The sequence below is a fragment of the Mycteria americana genome, chromosome 2 (genome assembly GCF_035582795.1).
Source record: "Mycteria americana isolate JAX WOST 10 ecotype Jacksonville Zoo and Gardens chromosome 2, USCA_MyAme_1.0, whole genome shotgun sequence".
NCBI lineage: Eukaryota > Metazoa > Chordata > Aves > Ciconiiformes > Ciconiidae > Mycteria > Mycteria americana.
The window spans coordinates 107,801,824-107,828,086 of NC_134366.1; the positions used below are offsets into that span (position 1 = coordinate 107,801,824).

At 39.0% G+C, this 26,263-nt stretch overlaps 2 protein-coding genes across 14 annotated transcripts in view; both read right to left on the reverse strand.

Moving 5' to 3' along the window:
* Positions 1-18,242, reverse strand: part of LOC142405966 (uncharacterized) — a 49,886-nt gene extending 31,644 nt beyond the window's left edge. For 2 of the 9 annotated variants that reach the window (XM_075494203.1, XM_075494199.1), the window contains exons 1-4: positions 8,645-8,811; positions 8,237-8,328; positions 7,169-7,237; positions 435-468 (exon numbers count right to left, since the gene is read on the reverse strand). In XM_075494203.1, the coding sequence (XP_075350318.1) occupies positions 435-468; positions 7,169-7,237; positions 8,237-8,311 (178 nt within the window). In that variant the 5' untranslated portion in view covers positions 8,312-8,328; positions 8,645-8,811. Of the gene's footprint in view, positions 1-434; positions 494-7,167; positions 7,238-8,236; positions 8,329-8,644; positions 8,813-18,115 lie in introns of those variants that run through there. The other 7 variants (XM_075494201.1, XM_075494198.1, XM_075494200.1 and 4 more) reach the window with 6 other exon arrangements.
* AHRR (aryl hydrocarbon receptor repressor) overlaps positions 9,190-26,263 on the reverse strand; it is a 94,718-nt gene continuing 77,644 nt past the window's right edge. For all 5 annotated transcript variants that reach the window (XM_075494197.1, XM_075494194.1, XM_075494193.1 and 2 more), the window contains 5 exons: positions 25,232-25,365; positions 23,739-23,938; positions 21,934-22,049; positions 20,844-20,985; positions 9,190-18,291 (listed from right to left, as the gene is read on the reverse strand). In XM_075494197.1, coding sequence (XP_075350312.1) covers positions 17,172-18,291; positions 20,844-20,985; positions 21,934-22,049; positions 23,739-23,938; positions 25,232-25,365 — 1,712 coding nt within the window. In that variant the 3' untranslated portion in view covers positions 9,190-17,171. The remainder of the gene's footprint in view (positions 18,292-20,843; positions 20,986-21,933; positions 22,050-23,738; positions 23,939-25,231; positions 25,366-26,263) is intronic.

The following is a 26,263-nucleotide window of genomic DNA, read 5'->3' on the forward strand; positions in this document are numbered from 1 at the left end:
CAGCACTGGTAGAGCTGCATCTGCAACAGTGCTCTGTTAGACTGCTGATTTAGCTTCTTAGCATACTGCCTGAAGCTTAGCAGTGAGTGCATAAAGCTGACAGACAAGTGGGAGACGGTTTAGCCTGGGAAGGTAAGAAACCAAAATACTGGCTATCCATCCCTCTACTAGATAGATACACAAATATTTAGATACACAAATATTTAGATGTGGAAAGCCATAATTAAGGTTTCATGCTCTAAAATATTTCTTTGTTCAGCAGCTCACTAGATAGAAATCTCAGAAGAATGCTCAGCATATAAAGAGAAACACAGTTATAGACAGATAAATCTGGCAAATGCAAATACCTGAACTACTAGAAAAGTAACAAACATTAAAATCCCCAAGCAGTATCTATCCTAGGAGGGTGGAAAGAAAAAAAGTGTTATACTTACAATAGACAGTCTTGGGTCTCAGGGCTTTCTCTTTCTTTAATTATGAAGATGCAAGTCATCCCAAAATAAAATAAGAAAAAGAAATTAATGTGGTGCACCATTTGAAGGAAAAAAAAGAGAAGCCTTTGCAGATGAATTACATTACAGGCCAAAGTTTCCATTATCAAATAGGAAAAATTAGTGCCTTTATGATTTTCTGCAAAAGCTGGAAGTACTGACAAAAGTGTACTTACAGTTAATACAAGGTTAATTTCAAGAAAGCCCTGTTATTAATGAAGTTTTAAGAGATGATTATGGCTTGAAACACAACATCAAGGATACCATACAAAACCTTGAGTACTGCATGATTATAGCTCCTAAGTTTTCAAAAGTTGTAGTTCCACCAAAAAAGAAAAAGAAAACTCACCCCAAAAGGAAAAACAAACTAACAAAAAGCAGCTCCCCCACCATTTTGAGTGGATTTGGCTAGCCTTAAGGTTTAGCCAAATCCCCTGAAAGTTCATTCATATCATGAAGAACAGGAAAAGTGGCTTTCATCAGCTGAATCCAGAACAGATGGCTTTCTGACAAAATCTAAGGAAAAGAGGAACTTAAATTTCCATTTCAGAAGATGGCTAAAATGATCCTGACTCATTTTGAGAACTTTTTGGCAAATAAACACAAACTTGCCATTTACAAGAATGAAACAGTAAGTGTGATCATTCTACCAGTAAAGCAGCTGTCTGCCCAGAGCAGTCCACAGAGTTGAGTGCTATGTTTTCAGTATTCAGTGGCATGGAAGAGATGCCGCACATCAATGTGACAGTTCAGTAGGAAGCAAGACTGGCACAATAGTTAATTGTTTAAGAAGCCAAATAGCTGTTCTTTCATGGCAGTTATAAAAAAGGAAGTTACCTAAGTCCCAGTATCACCACAGATAGCGGGTAGCATTGTATGACCTCAGCAGGATTTTATAAGCTTAGAATACAGACACAGTCTCCCTTGTAGTTATGCTGCCACAAGTGTTTTCATTACTTGTCATTCTACAGAGTTTTACAACAAACAGCTGCTAATATCTAACTCTTCAGACAAATGTAGAAAACATTAGCAACTGTGAGCTGCTGCTCAAAGAGAATTTCTTCCTGACCATATTTGGACAATCAACTTTGACTTTGATTGCACTTGGATTACTGCTTTTGTTAATATTAGAAATTGAGTTCCACAACTGAAACTAATGGGTCCATTTTACTTGTGACCTGTTCTTGAGGCTTCTTTAAAAAAAAAGGCAAGAAGCAAAAAACCCAAAACTACATCAGGAATGAAGATTCTCACACATTAAGTAAGAAACTTATTCTCTGTCCTGGGTCATGTGTTGCAAGTTGCAATAGCTGTTTTTGAGCTAAGACTGTGAAAAGTTAGGGTATCTTTTAACAAAGTGTCTAACTTTGAGAAGCCAAAACTCAAAAAGCTGCTGGTTTTTAGGGTTCAAACCTCCCACACACACTGTAATCTGTAACAGCTACTGCATAAATTAGTTTTCTACACAATTCAAGTTCACAGGTTATCTAACCAAACAGTTTCACATGCATAGTTAAGTATTATGTAAACATAATTCAGTTGTTCCTAAATGCATACACTCTTGAAATCGTATCAGCTAGATGTTAGCAGCCCATTCTATTAACTCTTCAGGCTTATACTAAACAAATCAAGTTTTTTTTGCAAAAGAAAAGCTCTACAGTTTAAGCCTCTTTGGATCATGAAGGTAAGCTGCAGAACATAACAGCATACTTCTTGAGACCAAACATAAACAATTAAACAGCAAGGCAATTTTTCTGTAACTGAAACCTAGCTATGTTAACATTCCAAGTATCAACACAAAAGTGTCCAATTAAAATGCTTTTCCAGCATGGTTGATTTTAATGCCATACAGAAGGACAGAAAAGTTGCCTATACATCAGGTATTTTCAACCACAGGTTCTGATGCACGACAACCAGGAGCAAGAGGTATGGTGAAGACAAAAACTAACAACTCTCTTCACAGATCTGAACATTCCTTGTTTCTAATGAGGTTGCAGAGTCCTGAATGCAGATTCCTCTACTTTTGGAACACAGGAGGCACTTCTACCCTATCTATTACCAGATATGAAGGGAGGGCAAGGAACCTTGAATCCTTGATAGAACCAGAAAAACCTTCATCTGCGCTCCAAATATAGTTCACAGAAGAGGCAACACTCTTCTGCTGGAGCCACACCTGCAAAGGGCTGTTCAAAACACATGGAAAAAAAGAGATTCCACTCTAGGATTTCCTCTCTAGCAAACTGAGCACTAAAGCTAATGCGTATTTGCAAAGCCAGAATAAAATATCACATACCATCATATTCCAGGTATTTGCATAGCAGGTATATTTTATCTGGGGACTGCTCCCTCAAAAGGGCCTAGCATTTTACTCAGCTATCAAAAACAAAAACCAAACCCACCCTTCATGCAGTATATTCCCCATTGCTCTTACAGACTTGGTTCAATGAAAAGCATTAGTAAACTCACATAAACATTCTTTTCTAACCATTTTACCCTAATGGGTAAAAGTAACATTCAGCTGTTTTTCAAAGTATGTAATACAAGCCAATTCCAGTTTCCAAAGAGCTAAGAACTATATGCACATGTATAAATGCTATTTTGCCTAAGTCATTTTCCATTCCCCTGCCCACCCATCAATACCTATTCAGCAACAAAACCACAAAACCCCTCAGTATGCAACTATACAAAGGTCATAAGCCACTCGACACACATGATATACACTGCCTCATACTGCGGTCATTCCAGCCCCACAATCTTTTGTCCATCAGTAGTTTCTACAGGGGTTTGGCCTCATGAACTATCAGCACTAGAAAAAGTTAGATGTGTATTCTGCTTATTGCTCAAGCTTCAAGGACACAGAAAGCATCATAGCATGAACACTGAAGTCAGTGAGAAATACAAACTCTTGGAAAAGCAAAGAATCAACTCTCAGGGACAGAAACTAAACGAACTCTAAAGAGGTACACCATACAGAATTAAAATATTACCTAATATTTTGTAAATTAAGCATTCAAAGACTTGAAAACTTCTATGTTTAAGTTTCATATATCACAGAATGCAAGTAGCAACAATTTTATTTAATTAGATAACTGATCATCTATTATTTGACTAGAGCAACTGCTCTGAGACTGGAAAAAAATACTCACATAATTTCAAAGTGCAAATGGAAAAGGCTCCAAATAAACTAAACCTAACCTAGTAACAAACTAGGAAGAAAGTTATTGCACTGACTAATCATTTGCTTGAAATATTTTTTAATTACTTCTATTTTATGATGCAATGTGTCATCCAGTCTGTTTCTATCCCTTGAAATCAATCACACATCAATCCAGTGGGTTACAGAGCATTAAGCCTGCAAATATACAAATAAAAATACAAATGAAAAAACTCAGGACTCACTTTCTTGTAAGTAAGTAGACTCAGCTTAATGCACCAAATTATTAGCCTCCAACACAGTCAAAGGAATTCCACAAGGCTTTAAGTACAGGCTTATTCTCTTTTAGTTTGAGAAGTAACAAGATATTCTGGGTAAAGTAAGAGTAAAACTTCTGTCCAATTTATAACAAATCTGGGTAGTCTGCCTAAGCTGCCATGAAGAGACAGATATTTAGATTTTCCCCTCCAGTAGTAAAGGATTTAGGCACTGTCAGTTCAAACACCCAGACTCAGTACAGGAAAAACACCCTAAAAATCGCTAACCCATCAAAAACAACATCCCTGGAGTCTGAGAAGTGTAGCACACATGAATTAGATTTCCTCAAAAAAAGAGAAAAGTCTTCATTCTTTGGTTACACATAGGTCACTAATAAAAATCTCCCTGGTTTTATGGAAGCAATGCATTCAATACCATTTATCTAAGAAGTATGCTTAGATGTTTGGGAAGTGGTCTTTTTCAAATAAATTATGCATTCTGATGCTATTGTTTAGGAGTCAATGGTACTGACATATGGGAGAGCAAACCAATCAACATATAAAGATGAAACAAAGGTATGCAGAAGTAACCTAGATATCTTGTGTACCTATCCAAAATCCAAAATAACCAAACTACCCAGGTGACCAAAAAGATACAATAACCATGTACACAAAGTCAACTGTATTCCTACAAATCTGTCAGACAGTCAAGCTTTACTAGTGCAGCTACTCAAAATAACACATTTTACTTTGAATAGCTATGGGAAATGTAGGCCAATGAAATAAGAATCATTTCACACATGTAGCAGGTGTTTACATTTGTTTCTTGGAATTTTCCCATGACTGTGTCCTTCTCCTGATGAAGGGTTATTTCTTGTGTTTTTGAAACCTCCTCTGGTGGAGGACAAGCACAAAATATTGTCGTGGTTTAGCCTCAGCCGGCAACTAAGCACCACACAGCCGCTCGCTCACTCCCCCCTGGTGGGATGGGGGAGAGAACCAGAAGAGTAAAAGGGAGAAAACTCGTGGGTTGAGATAAAGACAGTTTAATAGGGAAGCCAAAAGCCGTGCGAGCAAACAAAGCAAAACAAGGAATTCATTCACTCCTTCCCATGGGCAGGCAGGTGCTCAGCCATCTCCAGGAAAGCAGGGCTCCATCACACGTAACAGTTACTTGGGAAGACAAACGCCATCACTCCGAACATCCCCCCCCATCCTTCTTCTTCCCCAGCTTTATATACTGAGCATGACGTCGTATGGTATGGAATAGCCCTTTGGTCAGTTTGGATCAACTATCCTGGCTGTGTCCCCCTCCCAACTTCTTGTGCACCTGGCAGAGCATGGGAAGCTGAAGAGTCCTTGACTAGCGCAGCAACAACTAAAACATCCTTGTATTATCAACACTGTCTTCAGCACAAATCCAAAACATAGCCCCATACCAGCCACTATAAAGAAAATGAACTCTAGCTCAGCTGAAACCAGGACAATATCTTTACCAATGCCATTTAAAAACAAATGGGTAGCTGAAAGAAAAAAGAAGTCATCTGACTAAAGTAATAAAAAATGGCTGGTGGGTTGGCCAGTGTGGCAATTTAGGTAAAGAACTACCATCTTCTCTTCATTTTGTTATGTTGCCAGGACATCCTTTGGTATTATTCTGACCAGAAACTTCTCTAGTAAGGAACAAACTAAGAGCTATTCACTATCAACACCTAGCCTGTATCAAGAAGGAACATAAAGCTCAGGACTTTTACAGTTACTTCAAACTTGGTGATACAAAAACTTCTTGTGATAACTCAAAGAATTCTGATCTTCTTCCACCAAAACATAGGATAGATTTCATAATTTAAAGTGAGGAATTAGAGGTAATTGAAGACAATGACGACGCAATCTTGGAGAGTTATTCCTACAGAAATGCAGTCATGTGACTTACCAGGAGTCCACACACCAGCACTAACATTTAACTAGCATCCAGTTTTCAACCTGATTCTTGTTCACTATCAGTTTGCAGTCCTTCATTAACTCAAAGTTTGACAGACATAGCCTAGCATACACTGATTTCCAAGAGTGAAACAGAAGGAAAACTATATGCAGAATTTCTAAGAAAATAATCACTAGTCTTTCCACTTTAAAAGGGAGAAACAGCAATAATTGGATTGCTATGAATGTTAGCTAGGAAATAAAAAAACAACCACAAAACCAAAAGAACTTCTTGCATCAGCCAGAACATTTGGCAGGACACGAAAAATACTACAGTACTGTACACTTCTACTGGATCAACAGGGAACAAGAAGACTGAATCCTCAGGAAAAAAATGTTTGGAGAAAGTGGAGCAACTGACTCAAGTAAGAGCCAACGCTATTAAAGTGATCAGCAAATAAGTAACAAAACACTGTTAATCTGTCTTGAAAACCAAGAGGTGGGGAGATGCCTCTCATCTACAACTGAAAGAAGAGGGGCACACAAACACTTGAGAAAGACAGTATTGCTGCTAGTCTTTAGTGTTCCAGGAAGAATAAAATGTCATTAAGAGAACATTAGAGCAGGCACTTCAGTGCCACAACAATACAAACAATCTGATGACAGCAATCATAAGTAACAGAGGAAACTACAGACAACTGAGTATGTCTCAACTTTATAGACTGAAAATGTGGAATTTTAAACAAAAGATAATCATCAGCCAATCAACAGTTCAGACAAACAACGTTTATAAAAGCCTCTTCTCTAAATACAGCCTCATAGAACATTGTCTAATAATTTAAGCACAAAACAAGCAAAGGCAGTAAACCAGGAAGTTGCTATTGAGATGTTTCAAACAGAACCACAGGACTTGGTAGTTAAGCCTACGTAACTCCTGCAAGAAATCTGAATTGATGTTACTATCAACTAACAAGCAAGCTAGTTTTATTCAAAGTGCAGGTGAGTTATGTAGACTTGGAAAACAGAGCAGTACTTTTACCAGCTCTATCCAAAACAGATGTTTGCATTCTTTCACCATCTGTGATTTCTGTGTAATTCAAATGTTAATGTCACAATTAACACACATTTACATTTCCGTACGGTTGATGTTTCAAGTTACATGCCATAGAAAATGGCGAGATTCCCACTGCATCTTTTTCTTGGGATTTTTCAAGCAAATTACTGTTATAGATCTACCAATGAGTTAGATAAGCACTTGAAGCCATGTGAAATAAATTACAGAATTTTACAAGAATCCCAGATATATGATTAAATTTGCATATACACTTAATATGGAAAAAGGTTACCTTTCTATGCTTTGCACCACGATAGTGTGACTGAAGACTTATAGAACTCATACACGGAACTTTACAAACCTAAAAAGATAAATTGAAAGCACATCTTCAGTTATGCTATGGATACTGTGTAGTTGGTGAGTTATAAGAACTGGAAATACATTCGTTTCTACAGCATAATTCTCAAGGTCTTCTTTGGCTTAAATGGTACAATTTGTGTGACATTTAGGAGAGCAGCATGCCACTACAGTGACCAGAAATAGTGTGCAAACCTGTTCAAATGATACTTGAACACATGTTTAAATATACCTGGTGTATGAATCTTTTAAGAGCCTCCCCCTTCCCTCCTGTTATCCCTTACATCACTCCCACCACCACTTTCTGGATTCTTAGTTTTCTAAGCTTCTCCAGGCTGGAAAGCCAACAAAAAGGGATGATCATACAGTGACTAGAGAGGAACAGAGACAAAATTATGCCCTAGAATAACTGCAACTCCGTTCATTGTTACATCAAAGGGTTTAGAAAAACAATGGAAGAACACACCTGCATTTCATTAAGATCCAGACACATATATACCATCACAATAATTAATGGAAGACAATACAGATCTACAATTATTTCTTACTATCTTTAGCTAAAAAAAGCAACGACTGATATATGCTAATATTGCCTATTTGCCTGACATACTGTTCCAGAATTTTAATGCACCAGAAAAAAATTCACTGCTAGAACAGTATACGATTGACAAATGTAACATGTTCTGACCCAGTTGTAGCCTTTACAGATAAATGAGCTTCTACAGTCACCTATGAGAAATACTTAGGAAAGATTTGAAAGACTACAATTAAGGACCATTACATTGCACCTGTGACTGCTCAAGAACAAAGTGAATTCACTGAATCCTAAGACAAGTAGCTCTTCCAGGGACTGACCACGGTATTCTCCACATTAACAGCTTCTCTCACTTGTTTTTGCCACACTACATCTAGGTTAGGTCTGCATTTCTAAGAGCATGGTCTTTAATACCTTAGGCCTGCATTTTACCATATAGTCTGAAAAGCCATCAAGAAACGCACTCACTTCACAATAAAATATTTTTTTTTCAGATTCCGGTTTGCCATCTTCTGGCTTAACTTCTTCAGTCACAGTGCTCATCCTGCAAAACTGGTTCACTGCACACAATGAAAAAAAAATAAATCCAATTCCTGTTTACACGGTACTTTTCAACAAACAGTTGGGGGCGGGAGGGAAGCGTTAGTCGGAGGAATTAAGTTGATTATTTTGTTTCAACGCATTTCTAGATGAAACCGCAGCTTTTACCACTAGGACACCTTTACAGCCTTAAGCCTTCCGGTAAAGGGACCCTCCCCGTCCGTCCTCCTGGAGAGGTTCCACAGAAAAGCCGGCCCCCAGGGAGCACCGCTCTCCGGCCGCGCACACACCCGCTGCTCCCGCCTCCCCCGCGAGCCGCTGAAAACACAGCGGTACCTCAGCGCCGCTCTCACCCGCTGCCCCCCGGCGCCTGCTTCAGCGGGGCGCCCAGGCCCGGCGCCAGCCCCGCCGCCGCGTCCCCAGGCCGGCCGGTAACGACAGCAACCCCGCACAGCGCGCGCGCCCTGCCGCATCCGGGAGCTCGAGCCCCCTCCCCCATTCGTCACTTCCGCTGCTCCACAGCGACGAGGAGGCACCTGGGGACCGAAACCAGCGACGGCTCCAGCACCACGCCCCCGCAAATAGGCAAGTAGCCAATAGGCAAGAAGCCGCCCAGTCTCAACCAATGGAAAGCCAGCGCCGCCTCGCGCGGCTGGGAGCCTGAGCCCGCCCCTCCCTCCTTGGGCGGCAGCCCCGCCCTCCCCGGCGGCTTCCTGGCGACCCCTGGCGGGGCGGATGAGGCCAGCGCGAGCGAGGTAACGGCAAGTACCGGCCGCCCGGGGCCGGCAGGTCGGCCGCGGGCCTTGCAGCCTCCGGGCCTTGCAGCCTCCGGGCCTTGCGGAAGGGGCAGGAAACACACTCGGCAACGCTTTTAATTTAAATGCAAATATTTATTTTAAAATGTCTTAACTTTACACTTCTGACTGGTAATAAATGTAAAATATAATTTAAGAAATACACTTGAAAGTTTCTTCTAAAAGCAGGCTGAGAAAACAGTACAAAAAATAACAGAAAAGTGCACCGGTTTTGACAAAATTCCAAAATACCAAATCCACGTTTTACTGCCTGTTTTTAATTAGCCCGCTAGTGATATATCTTGAAGTCTATCATACTTGTATACGAAGCAGCATAGTCGATACTGGTCAGGTTACATGTTACCGAACGGGTTTTCCTTAACTCGTTTTGCTTTCGCAGGAGTTGCAGGGTTGACTTTCCCGGGGCAGCCGTTGGGGCTGGAGCTGTGCCTGCCCGCCGCTGGCCTGCCCAACCACTTCAGCTGTCAAAAGTAGCCGGCACGCACGTGCCTAAACGCACGCGTTACATGCACAAACCGGGACGTTTTCAAATAATGCTCGGGTGCTTGTGGTGTTCTCTCCAGAATTGGGCCCTTAATTTGGGGGATCATGCAATACCAGTTAGGCCAAAACTGTTGGTAGATCTCCGTGCACCTTTTTTTTAACCTTGTCCTCCACTGTGTTTCTTCAGGAGGAGCAGGAATGGCACTTTTAATACAGGATTATTAGTAGAGTTTGATGCCAGATTGTACCCCTTTTCAAGATTAATTACATTATTCGTACTGGCATTGTTCATGGGCATTTCTGTAACAGTCAGAGGCCTTTACGTGGAGTCATGTTAAAACACTTGATAATTCTTTGTGGTTCTAATCTCAAAACCTAAAATAGACTGATTAAAAACACTGCACTGTACATGTTGTGTAATGCTTCCATATCCTTTTTTAAAAAAAATGACATATTAAAAGTGCAATTGCACAGTGAAAGAATAAACACATGTAGAAAAAAATGAGAGAAGCAAAAAAGGAGAAAATTAGTTCCTTGATTTTTTGAAAGAGAGACCAGGTCTAAACATAAAAGGATTTGGTGGTATATATACTTGCAGAACTAAACTGCTGATGGTAGCTCAAAGTTTCTTGGCAGTACAGCCTCCTGAAGAGAGGATGATGTTTCACCAGCAAAGTGACTTTTTTTCTGGTTTAGGAGTAGAGCTGTAATTAGTGAGTACCTCTGTCTTATTAATGAGGGCAGGGGGGAAATGGGGGATTGCACTTCTGCCTAACATTGTTCTTTTGGCAAAACTTCTGAAGTATGCCTAAAGTGGAAATAAAGCTACAGATGCTGAAAACAGAAAGGGTGGAGGCCACAATGTACCATCCTATAAAATCACAAAGGTAGAAAAGCTAGAGGAAGAAAAATGAAGTTTTTTTGATGGACACAGCTGCCTTTAAGGAAGAAAACGTTCTTTGGTTTTGCTAAGAAGCTGTGTAGGGGGGAAGGGGTGTGAGAAAGGACCCTTTCAGAAGAGGGAAGGTTATTGACCATGTAAAGGAAGAATCTTTTTGGCTATGATAAGAGTAGAAAGAAAACTGAATACTGTTACTGACAACTGAGACAACTTTGGCCTCTTTGAAGTTCTTTCTTAGAAAGACAAAATTTAAAAAAAACACACCACAGTTGATGCATCCCTCTCCTTATATCACATTTTAAATTAATAAAGGGAGGATACATACAGTCCAAAAGTTAACAAAAAAAAAGATTAAAAAGAGGTTCAGAAGGGAGAGTAGTGGGATAAGGAAGGGCGAGACCAAAGTGTGACCTAAGAAGAGGCAGAACAGCAGTGTAATTCCTATTACACCATCCTGTGCAAAATGGGGAGCTCTAGACCAGAACTTCACCTGATTTTTTTTAATACAGCCTTTTAATTAGTTAAATACAATTACTGAGACTAGCTACACAGCTGATGTTCTTTCTATTACCTCTGCCACGCTTTTGTAGTAGTCATTGGAATACCATAGTTCTACCAATACAAATGTGAAACTGGAAGTTTTGGCTGTTGTACAGCTGTCCCTGGAGCCCTGTTGCATCAAGGAAATCCCGAGAAACTTCAGACTGCACAGTTAGAGCACTAGCTGCACGACTAAGCTACAATGACCAGCAGCAAGAGAATTGATGCAGACACTGAATTTGCCAGAGTTTCAAAGACTAATCCCAGGAAAGGAGCAGGAGCACTTTATGCCTCCTAGAATGATGTTTTCAGTCTGAGAAATACAACTTAGCACTGAATTACCTCAATCTTTGTTTTCAAGAAATTATTTTCAGCCGGAAAAGTTACAAATTCAATTCTACAGAAAAAATGAGGACATGATTTCAGAGCAGAGAGTTAGTAGCAGTGGGTGGAGAATGAATTCTCTAGTTACAGAATAATTACACCTTGACAGTGATATACCAATCAAGGTGATCTTTTTTAACCCCAAAATTTGTCTTAACAATGTTTTTTACTTTCTCTCCAAACCTCCACCCAAATAAAGTCTTTGCCTAAGCACAGGAAAGTGCTTGGATCTCCATGGTTTTTTTTTTTAAAGGGACTTCATGGTTTTAGTGTATTTTTCAGCCTGTCACCGATTATTTTGTTCAGAAGAATTTCTGATAGCATGATAGGGAAATGTATGTATAATGACAAGAACATATGCCACATGTATTCAAACACAACAACGATATATTTGACAGGGCGGCAGTGTCTATGAACATAAGCTACCGGCAGCTCTCTTGTATGAGTCTCCTTCAGCTAATTAAGAACCTTGTGACTACAACCTGAGCATGGCCACCTGCAGAATCTCTTTGCTCACTACGCATTTTACAGAAGTCTGCTTCAGTTGCGGCACATAATTTCACACAGGACTTTGCAAGATTTAAAAGAGACTAAGAAACTCCAGGGAAAGAAACTCCTTTTCTAGCGAGCAATTTTCTACAATCTGGTTTAGGTTTAGGGTTTTTGTGTCAGTATAATCAGAAAAGTCTTTCCATTATGAATGTTTACACTAGGACGGTAGAGAGAAAGAAAGGAAAAGAAGAGAGCAGAAAGAAAATACAGTAAAAATAGAACAACAGCTTTATACCTCCATCATTCTGAGGTTGGGTTTTTTAGTTACAAGACACTCTGATGAAAGAAATTGAGTACGTTTACTTTTTTTCCACTACCTAAGGCAATGTATGTATTCATAGGTAGGGGAAATGGTGTCTTTTAACTATTTCAATTAAAATATCACACACTGTTAAGACAAATTAATGGCTTTTCTGAAATAACTACAGTGGGTGAGGCTGTCCTACTTAAGTTCCAATATGGCTTCAACACAAAGAGTTAGGAAAGGCTTCTAGGCAGCAGAAGCTGATCTTATCCCATAGAATATTCCTTGCCTCAGGCTTGTTGCCTCCCACTTACGTATTTTAAACACTAGGAATTTCTGGAAGAATTGCACATGCCCTGTCGATCTCAATACCATATCAAAGGATCAGCACCTAAAGTCTTACTGGACTGGCTGACGCACAAATGTCAGACCTCCCTATGCCATCCAGAGGAGACTCAGGATTTTAAGAATACATCACTGTGTTGTAATGAAGGGCGATTTAAAACGTAGAGATATACTTCACATTACCGTGTTACAACCAGTCCCTTGATCTTTCGTTTCACTAGTTAAATCTCCAAACTGAGGACCAACTGAAACCAGCTTACCCCTTGCATACTGCTGCCCTCACTTCAGATTTTTAAAACAAAGCTCTACTTTGGTATCCAAAGAGTCTAAAGGGAATATAAATTATTAATAGTGTTATCTACAGTGGAGGTCTGCCCCAGTTTCAGCCACTGGTGTAACTGCATCCCAGCAAACCTTAGAAGCAGCAGGAAAATCCAGTCTTTTTGCTGTACAAGTTTACCCCTAGCTCACATCAGGTTGGTTTTCAGTAAAAATAGTGGCTTACAATGGTGTACTTGTATGGTGCTCAGCAGCTGTCCGCTGGTAGCTAAAATCAGGCCGCATTCTCAGTAAAGACAAGACCTTAATCAGAAGCCTTAGCATTGATAACAGTCTCTGCTGTCTGTGGACCGAGTAAAATCTCAGAGGGAGACACATTCTCAGCGCTTTTAGAACTAGTCACCTTCCATCCAAAAAATACCCTCCCCGAACACCAGAATTCATGAGTTCATTCTGTCTCAGACTCTGGAGAGTTTATGGCTGAAGAATTTTGAATGCTATCATCAGTCGGGTGTTAGAGGCACGCACTAGAAAAAGAAAGGCATTTCTTTCAGCCTGAATGCCCCAAGTTCATACCAGGCAAGCGTTTGACTAGGCATTTCTTCTACAAGAATAATTTTTTTATTGTTGTTACAATAAATGCGTTGGGAGGCTCCTAAAACAGACTTCAGGGCTGTGCTTGAGGGATACAAATACCAGCTCATTAAGGATAAAAGCTAAACACCAGTGACTGAAAACATGTTAAACCCTACTTCTCAGTGCTAGTTTTTAATATAATACCAAAGCAACAACAACCACTAAGAAAATGTAATCATTTAAAACAGCTGCTCTGTCTTTCATGCTATTTTCTGATCAGTGTCAGGGGATCATTAATGTCTGCAGACAAAAAGCTTTTATAAGATTGAATCAGTGACAATTTAACAGAGTGCAATGCAATGTCAGATTTCAGTCCAGACTCAATCCAGGGCCCGTGTCATGGGGAGAGGATGAAGGAATATCTGTGCCTTAAAAGCAGATAGAAGAGATTCTTTTTTAGCGTTTGCTTGCTCTGTTCTTTCTGAATAGTGCAAATATACCAAGTACTTAGAAGGAACTGGTCTTTGTTTACTATGAACAGTGGTTAGCAATTGTCCAAAAAGAGGATAAGCTGCTGATCTCTTTATAAGCGCATTTCTTAGGACATTGCTGCATGTGTGTGACAACTTAGACTAGAAAGAATTCCACTGATACCACATTTTTTCATATGAGACCTGGAATAACAACTCAGCCACAAATTAAGCAGGCTAAATCCAAATGTGATAAGCAGGGTAAGTGTGTTTTTCTTGGGTTCAGACTTTATGGAATGATAAGGAAGCAAACCTGACTGCATTTACATGGTGGGAGTCAGAAGGTGACATCTCACTTTTGAGCCACGCATTCATCCATCTTCCTAGAAGAAGATTGTTACATCTCTTATATCAGATTAGATTCTCTTACATGCAGAAGCTTCATCTACATCTATAATATCAATTAAGATGTGTAAAATGTGTCTGGCTTTGTTGGGAACATGAGAAAAATCATCCCAACTGAAATAAACCAGGAAAGCCTTAGAGTAGATAGAGTTATGTCAACAAAATAGCCTTTATTCTGTAACGGAGAGATCTGTAGAGAACTTCTGTTGTTAGTATTGTTGCTTCTGCACTGAAGAGAGAAATCTGGCTGGTATAGTTCTCCCACTGTAGTCATGCCAGGAAATATTTCTAAGCACAGACAAGGCATTCAGTGGCACAGTCCTCTACAGAGTTGCACCTGGTGTGACCACTTACATGCATGCAAAATGGCACCATCATGTCCAGATGAGGATAATAGTGTTTTACAGTTACATTGCATCAATGTAAATGATGAGAGAAGGTGCAAGGTAGTGCAAAAACAGGCCCAAGCACTCTCATTCAGAGGGGTGTGACAGTGAGTCCAAGCGTGGAATTAAACGAGCAGCTCTTCAGCAGTCATGCTGGCATGTCCTCCATTTGCACGCAGCCATCTATTCCCACACTACCCTCTCTCCACACTATCCCATTTCTGCCAGGCAGCTGCACAAGGAGCTGGACTGGAGAATATTACAGGGTTCATAGCACAACCCTACCAACCCTACCACACTCTGTGTGGCCGCAGCAGAGTGTCTGGCACCGGGACGTAAGCAGTGCCACTGCTGCACGCCAAGCAATGGCCTATGAGAGCTACTCTCAGAGAGTCTAAAAGGAACTGCTGCTCTTTATTTTTGTAGCTAGTGAATCACCAAGGCAGAGCTGTGCAGCACCACTGATATCTGACAGTCTCACTCTACATGAGTAACCAGTTCGCTTACCCAGAAGTATTTTTGTGATTGGGATTAAATTTATGTGACATGAACAGTGGTGTACCAGAAAGTGGTGTACATTTCACCATTACGGTCTCATGTCTGAAAGGGGTCTGATGTTGCATTGCACCCCCTGGTAAGAGTATTATGCCAAGGATATCAAGACTGTCTCAAATAAGAGGCAGCACGTAGCCAACAGGGAGCTGATTTACCTCAGACACAAAAAAAGAGATGTTCTCATGGCTTGGGTATGGTCAGCTGGACTATGGCAGATTTAACTTGAGCTACGGTAAGACATTATTGCACTTCTTTACTGTCCACTCCTGCCATTCTGCTGGCAAGACTGCCTTCTGCAGGACAGTCATCAAACGTGTGTTATCTCAACCATTTCAGTGTAAAGTGCAACATTTCAGATCAAACCATTGTTCATAAGCACTTAGCTGACATGCAGAGAATGTATATCTTTACATCTGCCAACTCTTAACGTACAGGCAGTAATTTCTATCAGAGAAGACAGACAGTCTTGGAGAAGAGCAGCCTCCCAGGTGCAGAACCATTCCCCTACCTGAAAACTACATTTATAGCATTCAGGAGAAATTTATGCCACTTTTCTGGCATATAAAGCCATGCCCTTAGTGACTAGTAGATATAGAAACAAAGACATTATAATTATTTATAACATTTTGAAAAAGAAAGCATTCATTATAGGGCTTCTTTCAAAAAGCACATATACATCTAAGCTTTTTTTAAATGATGTGTTTTTTATATAGGTGAAGTTGATATAAAGTTGAAATAGTGCAATTTTAAAACAAAAGTTAGTGCAGGAATCAAACTACAACAACAACAAAAAACAAAACAGAAGTTGTAGATTTTTTTTTTTGTGTGTGGAAATACTTTACTGCCTGGGTTCAAAGGAAAGCATACGGGTCTGTTTTCAAAAGCACCAAAGTGCTTTTGAAAGGTATACATCCTCCAATTAGCTCTCAGTGAGATTAAGATTTTCTTTTGGGAATGCAACTAGGATGCTTTTGAAAATAACATCTCTAATCTTAGTGTGGGATTTGGTTTTGATGTCAGGTGACGATGTCTAACAAGCTGCTATCAGTCAAAGAGATACTATCAAATAAAAAAGTGCATTTCCTTTGTTAATGTTACAAGTAACAGCAAGGAAAATAATTGGAGAAATATTTTCTTCTCATGTACATTTAACAGCACTTTGTAACTCAGTTATAGAAGTGGATAACATCCCACTGTTCAGTCTTTCAAACAGCAACATGAAAGGCTGACAGCTTTAAAATGGAAAAATATGGGTACTAAAACATTAGTATTATGAAGAAAACTTGGGAAGAACTTCAGTTTGAAGTGAAATAATTTCTAATGCATTTTATGAAAGTCATTTGTTTTAGTTAATGCTATCCTTTTGAATTAAGAAGTTGTGTTGGGAAGCCCTTGCCTGTTGCCATGAGTTTAATGTTGAGATAAAGGAATAGCTGATGCTTCTTATTAGAGTAGCAAAAAAATAAAAATGCAAAAACTCCTAAGGTAAACTGGCCACACTGAAGACCATAAACATTTTCTCTTTGCACAGAGGCATCACATCAGCTTGAGAAAAACGAACAGAACAAAGGCAGGAAACAGAAATAGCTAGACTTCAGTAATGAACTGTAGACAAGAGAGGAAAGATGATAAAGGCAAATTAGCAGGTATACCTGTGCAGTGAGTAATGATTATTTTTCTGTGCCTGAGGTTTTATCTTTCTTTCTTTCCCAAGATCACTAAGAGAAGGGCAGTAGGGGGATAGGAGGTGTAGGGTGTGTGTGTGTCTGTGTCTGGTTTTTCTCACACACAGATGCACACACACACACTAAAAATCTTTCCACTGGCTTTTAATTTTAGTAACTTATTTAACCCAACTGGAAGAGAATCTACAACTTCTTGCTTTTAACATTGCTTTAACATTATAAATATTCCAAATGTTATAAAATCTATTGTAAAAATGTACATTCAGTGGTTTTATGAGGCACAGGACCTGCTAATGTATTTTCAGGGAAGCTCACGTGTACTCTGTTCTGTCCACTGTTGGACAATGGTGGAGAATCCAGGGGCTCACGCTTGATTGCTTGAACCGAGCAGGGGTTTTTAAATTCACACGGCATTTTAAACACCTCGTTATTCTGCTCTTTCTCCTCCCCTGGGCTGGGGCTGTAGAAGTGGCCATAGCACGCCGTGTGCGGCAGGTCAGGTATGCTTTCCAAACACCCAGAGGAGTTCTGAGGGCAAAACGGGGCCACCTCCTTGCTACGTGAACCCTTGTAAGATCTGTTCAAGTTTAGGTTGTTGGGATGATTTGCTACGATGCATTGCCAATTATGAGGCGTGTAAAGGCAGTGCCTTGGCTTCTGACAAAGTGAGGCTGGCTCATAGAGGTCCGGTTCTGTTTTGAGGTGCACTCTATTGGGGTAGCTAAACACCTGCTTTCTCACTGAGCTGTTCTCATCCAGCCAGGCTCGGTTTTGCGATGTCAGGTAGTTATCTGCAATGTTTTCGGAATCGGAATCATATTCCGTTTTGATAGGCATCTCCAAGGGAAAGGCTGTGTCATAGAGAGACTCTGAGGATATTAACGGTCTCTGTGGTTTCAGATGGTCCGTCACGTAGTTCTCCGCACAACGCTGTTGTACGCCCGAGTAAGACTGGCAGCTTTCTGCACTCCCCCAGTGGGAAGGGCAAGTTGATGCTAAATTTAAGAAACTTTGGTCTCTGTTGTAGAATGATCCAACTCTCCTGTTTGAACATGTATTCATTCGCTGGCTCATAGAACAAGAACTTGAGTTTTTTAAAGTCCAGCTACTGTTTGTGGTGCAGTTGTTTTGAACACCTAAAACTGTTGTGTTAGAACTGAGAGGTTCCTCTTGCATAAAACACTCACCGTTTGTATGAGGCTCAAACTTCACTTTTACATTATCTTGTTCATTTTTTACTGCTGTCCAGTTAAGATGCTTCCACTGGCCCAGAGTTTCAATGGCACTGTTATAGGGAAGTCCTTCCAGGTTTCCTTTCAAACTGGCAAAACTGCTTGGTATCTTCAGTTGTTCATCTTCTTCCCTTTCAATAACAGTAGAAAAAAATCAGTCAATCAGAGGTTTCTAAATGGATGTTTTCTGGGATACAAACGGAGTTTTCCATATATTACAAGTGATACTTTGTCCTTAACTTAACAGGGGACTCTCACGGTCTTGTCCATATAACCTTTGCATTTGTTCGAGAGAAAAAAAGAGTGTACACGCATCTGGGCATCAATGTGTTTGCACAGCTACCTTTCTGTGGCACTGTTTCATTTAAATTCTGACATGCATTTACTCTTCCATTTCAGGCACACAGTTCACAAAGACCTTAAATATTGTAGTACAGTATGGTAACTACCTTACACTTCTGTTCTTCCCTTAAAATATGTCTAAATAATATTTGTGTACAGAAAAATCTAGAGATAATATGTGAAGAGTATCTTAAATGAGATGTATTTTGTTAACAAGGCATTATTTGGACACATAAGAACTTTCCGATTGAAGTGATTTGAGGGAGAACCATGACGGTCTTATATTTTGAGAATGCAGAGTTAGCTGAGAGGAAATAAAATGCCTGAATTAAACGTCCAGAATAGTCACAGATGTTCTAATTGGGTGTATGTTTGTTTTACGTGTCTAACTTAATTTATGTTGTCTTTTGTTTTCTGAGATGGCCAGTGAATTCATTTTCCATGACCTCCAGCTGAAGTACTCAACATTAGTGAAGAGCTCTGGCAGAGAAAGTTGCCTGAGCGTTTCCATGCCCGATGCAGCAGTTTTCAGAACTTGAGGTCCAAATCTTCAGGTTCAGGATTTGTCTGGAATTGACTGACGTGCTGATTCCCGACCAGGCAGGATCGGTGCTACAAACCTGCCCCCTCCCTCTCTGAACAAGAAGTGGACATCTCAATAAGAAACCCAGCATGAAAACCTGGAGAGCTAGTAAGGGTTTCAGAAGGCTTTTTTCTTAGCTCACAATTAGCAATTTTTTCCTTGGATATGGACTCAATGTGCAAGTATAGGATTTTCCAGCAGAGGGAGTCCATGTTGTTACAAAGAGAGAATGTCCCACTGTAATAAATGTACAATAAAGGAGAGTATTTTCTCTCTCTTTTTCCATTAAGTATTAAATATTTTCAGTCCTCTGGTAAATATTGTTATTGTTATTATTGATAGTCTTGAGATGCAAATGGTATGATACAAGTTTGCTGCAGAACTAGTTTCTCAGGAAATAGTCTAATTGGGAAGCAATGGACTGAACAAAATGCAATAGTCACAAAAGCTTAGACCCCCAAATGAAGAATTTTACAGTGAAATAGTATCTAGTGAAAATTCTCCACAAGAATGTATGTTTCCAGGAAGACAACATACATTTTAATAAAAAAAGTAGTAGTAAGGATGAAGTCTATTGCAGACTGTCAGGAGGACAGAACTGAACATAATCTCCAAGGCTAACTCTTGTAACGCTTCAGTCTGCAGGAACTATCAAGCACAAAGGAAGGATTTTAACCACTCAGAGGGTAAAAATGTAACTAAATAAACATCAAAGAGCGTGCTTAATTACACAGCAAACAATTTAGTACAGACTTGAATACAAGAAACAGCCCCTTTTAATCTGCTCCTTAATAGCACGGCAAGATGATTCTTGTGCCGTCCCAGTAAAGGTAAAGAGTTCCACCACCCTCAGGTGGGAGCTCCTCTGCTATTCACATGGATCCTGGGAGATACGCTGCCTGCAAGTGATATCTACTATAGAAGTTCAAAGACTTTTTCATTTATTTCTTCCACCTGTGAGGCATCCTAAAGGAAAAAAACAGTGGTAACAGCCACATTTTTTCCACTGGGCCAGATGGTGGCTGTGTACACCTCCTGACCCCTGCTCATTCAGTCCACCCTCTTACCTCTTCCCTCAGACCAGCTTGAAGAGATACCTCAACAAGGCCCACAGGAACTGGAACAGACAATCCCATGGGGGAAGGAAGAAAAGCCTATTTGGGAGGAAAGGGTAAAACCCAGCGGAGAGGTCCTCTTTGAATGCAAATCTGTGAGATTAGCTTCCACTCCAAGGCTGAGCCTACAGCCAACTAGATGTATCTATCTACAAACATACAATGAATATGAGCATCCCTGTTTAGATTATGTTGAACATCCACAACTAAAAACACGAGCTCAACTGTCATCCATAAAGAAAAAAAAAAAAAAGCTTAACATAATCAAATGTTAAAAAGTAGAAAAACCAGGACAATAAATCAGCGAAGATTTTCAGCTGCAAAGTAAAACAATACCCCAAAATACATTTTTATGCAAGAAAGTCAAAACATATTACTAATCAAGCATTTTGGCTTTGAAGTATTCTGGTTTAGTATGTATGCACACTCAACTTCAGAAGAAAAAAATACTGAAGAAAAGAAATAAATATTGTTTAGGATTATAACAGCCATTTCGTATGATCCAAGACAAAAATTTATTTCCATTTTGTAAGCAAACTAAATCCTTCTCATTCAGCTCTTCTCTTAGGTCACTACAGTCCTTTTACCTTTTAAAGATCTCATACATAAAGAATACATTAATTTTTCTGGAAAATATACTTACTTTAACATTTGCTGTTGGGCGAGGACATATTCTGAACAACCACTTCGATACAGAAGTTGAGTGTTAGCTTGAACCCAGACCCAATGATCTTCATTTGTTTGTACTTTGACTAGGGAAATGCCATTTTCTCCATTATTCTTTGCTATATGATATAAAAGAAAATCTATTTTAATACAAGCAGTATTTAGTATTTTTTCTTACCTAAACTATGGGTGAATGTTCACAGGTTTGTTTGCTGCCCTGGAATCATCAGCGTAGGAAAGTACAAGCTAAAATATGTCACAAAACTAGGCAAATTACATTTTAAAAATAAAATTTGAAAAACCTAATGAGGCACTTAAACTATAACCAAGGATTTTTCAGTATTATTAGTTCATTATAATTTTTTCCTCTCAGTAATAGTACTATACCAACAAGAAAATGTTCATGAAAAATGGGGCTATGACAGAGGAATGGTTTTAAAGAAGTTAAAGGTTTCCAGCAGGTATGTCAGAAGGCTGAGTACAACTCTACTCAAGAAGAAGTTGCCCATTGGGGTAGACGCACCATCAAAATTTTATCCATTGTAAAATATGAAATACAGCATAGACTCTCATAATATTGCCACAGCCAAACACTGGAAAAGCATGAGTCAAAGCTGCAAGCAAATAATGAGTTTTAAAGACAATACATTCTAATTTTCCTCTGTTTTCTGATCTTTGGGGAAAACTAGCATTTGTAACATATCATCCAGTTTTCCTCAAAGAGGGATTGATACTGTCATTAATTATGAAGATTTTCACATAATCTTATTAAATTCAGTGCTGCCATTTTTAGGAAAGCATACATTGAGTATACATATTTACTATGATAGTTTATATATCTGTAAACTTGGCATCACAGTATTTCTGCCCACTCTGAAAAGCAGACTGATCACTACTGTCTTTTGAGGCAGACAATTTTTTTTTGCATTTTTTTAAAGAAGGGCTTTTAGAGAGAAGAAAAAAGAGAGCATTGGGACCAAAACCTGAAAAACCTAACAGGAGAAAAGAAAAGACAAGGTTCTTTCTCCATAAACTGTATATAATCCAGAAGTACTTAGCAGACACACCTTTGACTTGGTTTTCAGCAATCTGTAACACATTAGTGAAAGCGGCACCTTCATGACTGTTTCTTCCATATAATTCTGCTGCTTCACACAGCCCTGAATTACCTTTGGAACTGGAGCTGTAGAGAACAGAAAATGTGAAAAATTCTTTGTCAGTGAATGACAACACAGTAAAATCACAAACTCTGAACGATGTGATCTTCAAGCTGTTGACCATTAGCAAAGATTTGAAATATATAGTTTAAATATATGGTTTAAATATATGGTAACCAACACTAAATAATTATCTATGTTTCCTGCATCATTTGGTTGCTCAAACTAGTATATGACTGCAATTCTGCATTCAATGAAGAGGAACAGTTATGTTTAGGAATATTCTGCTCACAACTCACTATATCTGGAATAATAAGTTTCAGCGTGAATTGAGACAAATGCTGTGTATATTCTGCTCTGCCTATTCAAGTACATTCAAGGTACGTACATCACACTGACCAGCAATGCACTTAAGAGTTAGCATGACTTCAATTTGCAATAATCGTCACATGATTTGAACTAATTTCTTCCAGTCTTTAGTTCAAAATGCATGTTAGGGCTTGGAAAGGGTGCAAAGTCCGTAACACTGCTTTACAAATTTTTCCCTTTATTAAAACCATCAGAAAAAAAATTACTATATAAATTTGCCCACCATCCCTGGCTAGCATGTTTCAGGCCTGAACCAAGGGAAACACTGAAGTTAAATGCTCACTTCATTCCTGTCAAATCCTTGGCCACTGTCCAGTCAGTTAGTAAAACTTAAGTAAAGCACCTCTCTTCTAGCAGCTGAATTCTGATCATCAATTAATTTCACCTGGGCCACTGAAAAACTAGCAAGTGGAAATGACTTTCCAACTCTATTCCAAAAGCCTGCATAGTCCATTATATCAGCCTCCCCGTAATTTAATTCTTGTCAAAAGGATGTATGTGCTAGAACCGCATTACACGTCTGGATAGTAAATCCACACATACACAAGCATATTCTAATTAAAAGCCAAATTATGATGCTGTCAGTCACACTGAGGAGCAGTTTGCTTCACAGCAATGGACCTCATTGCTGTAAGCTTATATTTAACCAAATAAGGGAAAACATAATCCTAGCCCCAAACATCAACTAAAATTCAATCCTAGAAGAGTAACGAAAATAAGTGTTAGGAAGGAAATGAGTCTGAACACAATCTGTCCTGATCTTCTGTGATTGCTACCGAGTGATCAGCCCCAGGCCATTTAGTGCAATTGTAGACTTATGTGTTCATAAGCCTTTTGTTGCAAGATAAATACATAAAGCAAACACATTTCATTTGGCTCTATGTGAACACCCATACACACACACTTTCAGCTTTCTAAAGTTTTCCTTTTCCTTTGTTTGCTACCAAAACACCCAGGTCCAAATAATTGTGCTACCAGAAGATACTGAAATTTGAGAACTCTCAGTAAAAATACTTTATCTTTTCCACTTTTACAACCAGTAGAATGATTTAATGCCTTGGTAACTTCTGAAGGTTAGGAAGATATCCTAACTTTCCAGTTTTTATATAAAATGAGACATATATAATAATGTAATAATACATATAATATATAAAATACAACATATTATATAATATAACATAGTTACTATGTATTATATAGTTAAATCCAGATAAATTATTCACTTTTCTAAGAAAGACTTTTGAAATGGAGAGTTATTTAGCCTAATTTGTGCTTTTTACATGCTTAATAAACATACAGCCCATAGTATACTTTACTAACTGCTAGAAAAATTAATTTGAAAATACTTTGTATTCATTGCTGCTGCATCATCAGCTTTCTGTTTTGCTTTCACAAGCAGGCTTTTCATCTTCATTTCTGTCATGGAAGGGAGCAGAAGTGGAACCACTATGCAGAATAAGGACAGCTGAGGTGGCAATACTGTTCCTGATGAGGACTTCTTCCTTTGTCCAAAAAGAAACTTTAGTTTGCCTTGGAACTGCATTGTCTGTTACACAAAAAAAACAATAGAATTCTCTTAAGCATTTAGTGCATAAACATTTAAAATGCTAATACAACCTATAGACCCTGTTGTTTAACACCAAACCCAGTTTTGAAACAGGGAGGTAAACTAGGAATGTCATTATCTTCATACAATTTAAACCACGCCATTTCAGAGGCATGGTGAGTGGAGGTACTATCAACAGCAAAATGAGACATTTGAGGCTGGTTTTTGGTTTTTTCTCCCCTGTGTACTTAAAGTACAAGTTCTGCGTTATGTTCTGTTCGCCAAGACGGGCAGCGTATGGTGGTGCAAACAGCTATTTCCTCTGTGCCTCACTCTGAAGCTGGAACTATTGTTTTTCCATGCTCTGTTCACTCCAGTGAAATGGTTCCTGATCTTCTTTCCTCTTGCCCTGCACTTTCTCTGGGAAGTATACGGACTGGCACAACCCAAGGGCTGTGCACACAGACGCCGAGGCTGATGCCCAAGCTAACCAGATACTAACTATATAGTTTGGAAGGAACCATCTATCCTTGCCTCAAATCTCCATATAATCAGAAGGCAGAGATCAAGTTAATAGCAAGCTGCTGCCTCTCAGTGAAAAAATTACCTACCACAAAATGACCAGAGAAAAATCAGTCCATTGGAGTTGGGCATTTTCCAGAGCTACAAGATTAAAACAGGGATGCAGAAATGACTAACTGGTACGGCTGTTCAGACCTATAGTCTTGCAGCAAATGAGCATCTGAGAGAGAAGTCGCATTTCCCTGTCTCGTGCTGATCCTCTCATTTTCTTTCGTACTTTGACATAAGAAGAAACAGCATTGGTCTTTACTAAGCAAATGGGGAAGTGATTTCTAGAAATGAGCTACTCCTAGTAAGGATATTTGAGGAGCGTGTGAGAGACTTTCTAATTCTGCTTTTTTATCATTAAAGGACCCTTTACAAAAGGCGAAAGTGGATCCTTATTAATCCTGTTCCTTAAAGCAAATACCTGGTGCTTAAATGTTAATCGTTGAAACTCAGGCTTGCCACCCTTTTGCTAGACTCGTACAAATTGAGCTTAAAACATAGAAGTTTATAGATTCTTTCAACTTCTTTTCTCCCATCACTCTTTATACATATTAATAAATGTCTTTAGGTGTTTGTTGTTAGTGCACAGCAAATTAAAAGTGTATCCTGTCCATGGCTCTCCACAATATTTATGTTCAATATTTATGTTGAAATATTTTTCAAAGGAAGCAATTAAAATCTAGTATGTCATGACTACAGTTCTCTAAGTGAAATTATACTTACAAGGAAGCCAGAAGTACTGTCCAACAAGCAGCGAACTCGGCAGATGAAACAGCGAGTTAAGAAGGAAGAATAATCTGTTGTCATGCTGTCATTCTCTTGTGCTTTAAACAATTTACTGAGAATATATTCTTCTCCTAGGAACAACAGTGGAGGCAATGTATATCAGATCATACTAAGAAAGAATGAAAATGTTCTGTAGCCAGTTGAAGAAGCTGTTATGGAAATTGCTAAAAATTACTTTATGGAAGGGCGAATATTAAATTGTATCATGTATAGATAACATCTGCACATGCTCTACCAAAAGAAAAAAGAAAAGCTCTACAATGGGATTCAGGTGAGTTTCTTCAGAAACTTTGGCTTTTTTATTTCCTGAGTTTTTGTGATTTTTAATGTTGCAAAGCAGGGTAACAGATGTTGTTGGTTTTGAGATCAGAGATCACAGAAAATACATTAGAAAAAGGAAGAAAATAAGGACAAACATTAATGCAAGAAAAAAAACCAAACAAATGAACAGTGGCTGATTAGCTAATGCTCAGCTGTTGCCTCCTTGATTTTTGATGAAGCATTTTCCAGTTTTGGACTACAAGTGCATAGCTTTTGAAATACTTATTTCCCAAAAGACACAAGTATTTGTACAGAAGTATGAACTCAGGAACTGAAATTCTCCACTGTATGCATTAGGACAAAAATTCCAAATATTCGTAACTTTTAATAGTTTGAAATATTCATGCACATTGTTTAGTTTGTTTTCTGTGTATTTCCTACAAAATCTTGCAAAGTTCCTCAGATATCTGTAAGACTCTTGCAAAACATAGAAACTGCAAGAAATTCTACCAAAGTTTCATGGCTGCGTTCCCGAGGACTTCATAAATGCTGCTGAAGGATTTCTTGCACGTTTCTCCCCACCCATCTGAAGGCTATGCTTCCTCAATTTCTTTCCTCAATTACTTCCTCACCTTCTGGTGAAATGCATACATTTTGCTAGGATCAATAATTCTTTCTAAAGTTAACAATTTCAACCCCATTGTGTTT